Source organism: Mandrillus leucophaeus, unplaced genomic scaffold (assembly GCF_000951045.1).
Source record: "Mandrillus leucophaeus isolate KB7577 unplaced genomic scaffold, Mleu.le_1.0 Scaffold100, whole genome shotgun sequence".
Classification (NCBI taxonomy): Eukaryota; Metazoa; Chordata; class Mammalia; order Primates; family Cercopithecidae; genus Mandrillus; species Mandrillus leucophaeus.
The window spans coordinates 5202774-5204467 of NW_012098099.1; the positions used below are offsets into that span (position 1 = coordinate 5202774).

At 33.2% G+C, this 1694-nt stretch overlaps 1 protein-coding gene across 1 annotated transcript in view; it reads left to right on the forward strand.

The window, feature by feature from the left end:
• The window catches only part of LOC105534486 (probable C-mannosyltransferase DPY19L2), a 161231-nt gene that overhangs the window by 107571 nt on the left and 51966 nt on the right, over positions 1 to 1694 (forward strand). The window contains exon 14 of the mRNA XM_011973215.1: positions 1188 to 1289. Coding sequence (XP_011828605.1) covers positions 1188 to 1289 — 102 coding nt within the window. The remainder of the gene's footprint in view (positions 1 to 1187; positions 1290 to 1694) is intronic.

A 1694-nucleotide genomic window follows, 5' to 3' on the forward strand; every position in this document is an offset into this window, starting at 1 on the left:
TTTTTTTTTTTTTTGAAATACAGTCTCACTCCGTCACCCAGGCTGGAGTGCAGTGGCCAATCCTGGGTCACTGCAGCCTCCATCTCCTGGGCTCAAGTGATTCTCGTACCTCAGCTTCCTGAGTAGCTGAGATTATAGGCACATGCCACCACGCCCGGCTAATTTTTGTATTATTAGTAGAGATGGGGTTCCAGCATGTTGGCCAGCCTGGTCTCAAACTCCTGACCTCAAGCGATCTGCTTGCCTTGGCCTCCCAAAGTGCTGGGATTACAGGTGTGAACCACCACACCTGCCGTACAAATTAAAAAAAAAAATACAAACACACTTCCTTGGTAGTCCTGAGTGACTTCCTTTATGTGACAGTTATGAGGAAGACCTGAAATTATAGTGGTTTGGTTAAATTAACTGAATGAAAACCACTGATAATCATCAAACTTGTTATAAAATAATTCCTATCCCTATAAAATAATTTGAATTAAGAGTTTACTTGCCAAATATTTTCCTTTTTCTGGCCTTCTGAGGATGCTGTGGAAAAATAATTGTCTCACCAAGAGCAGGTTGTAAATAATCAGTAGAAAAATAGAAGTTCTGCATTGGGTTTGGTTGTTGGTATCTATTTTTAGCCTTGGAGATCAAATAGCTAAGTCAAAAATCAAAGTGGTATGTATAATTGTTGTAATTCTTATGAGGATCAGTTCTCATATTCAATGGTTTGAATGTATGTCTGTAAAACATCAAGAAGTACCAAATATTGTAATCAGTCTGTGAGGTTTTGTGAAAATGACAGTGCACAGAAAGCTTATGACCTACAATGTATGTTGAAAGAGATTAAGTAAAATAGCTTTTCATCATAAATTGTTGTATTATAAAGTGTAATTAACTACATGATGGTTTCTTCTCAGCAGATATTTATTTTAGCTCACTCTTTATTATATTCTCCCTATTTTTTCTGTCTTCTTTCTACTTTTCATTTTTCATGATATTTCTCTTTATTTTCAGTTATCTTGAGAAGTCAGCACATCGTATGTTTGGTTCACTGTAGTTTTTTGTTTTCTTAGAGGGATGTCTAAATACATTGGATTTATCTGCTCTATAAACTTTGTTATTCTTACATCAATAAAGTATTACTGGCTATAGGCTATAATCATTTGTGTAATTTTAATTAATTTTACTTTATTTTCTCCCAGATTCGCCTGAGTGATCTTATAGCAGCCAGAATCTTAAGGTATACAGATTTTGATACTTTAATATACACCTGTGCTCCTGAATTTGACTTCATGGAAAAAGCGGTATGAATGTTTCTTTTCTCCTACTCTACTAATAGGAGTTTTTGTTCTAGTTTTAATCTGAAACTCAAAATTTTTACTCAGAAACAGTCAACTTATTTTATATATTTTTTTTACTGTAACTTTTGCTAATCTAACTTCCTCACTTGTTTTTTGGTCTCTTAAAAAAAAAAAAGATAGCCTCTATCTTATAGAGTTATTGATGATGGTTAAATGAGATAATCTGAGAAGAGTGTTTAACATACAATATGACCCATAATAATTACCATTACTACAAATCAATTTTAATAATCTAGGCCAATAGGAAATATGGGACCATTCAGGAAAAAGTCTCAATTCTTGTTTCTGTTTTTAAGAAATTCAGTTTTATTACAGTTAACACCCCAAATATTATAACATTTTTAACAA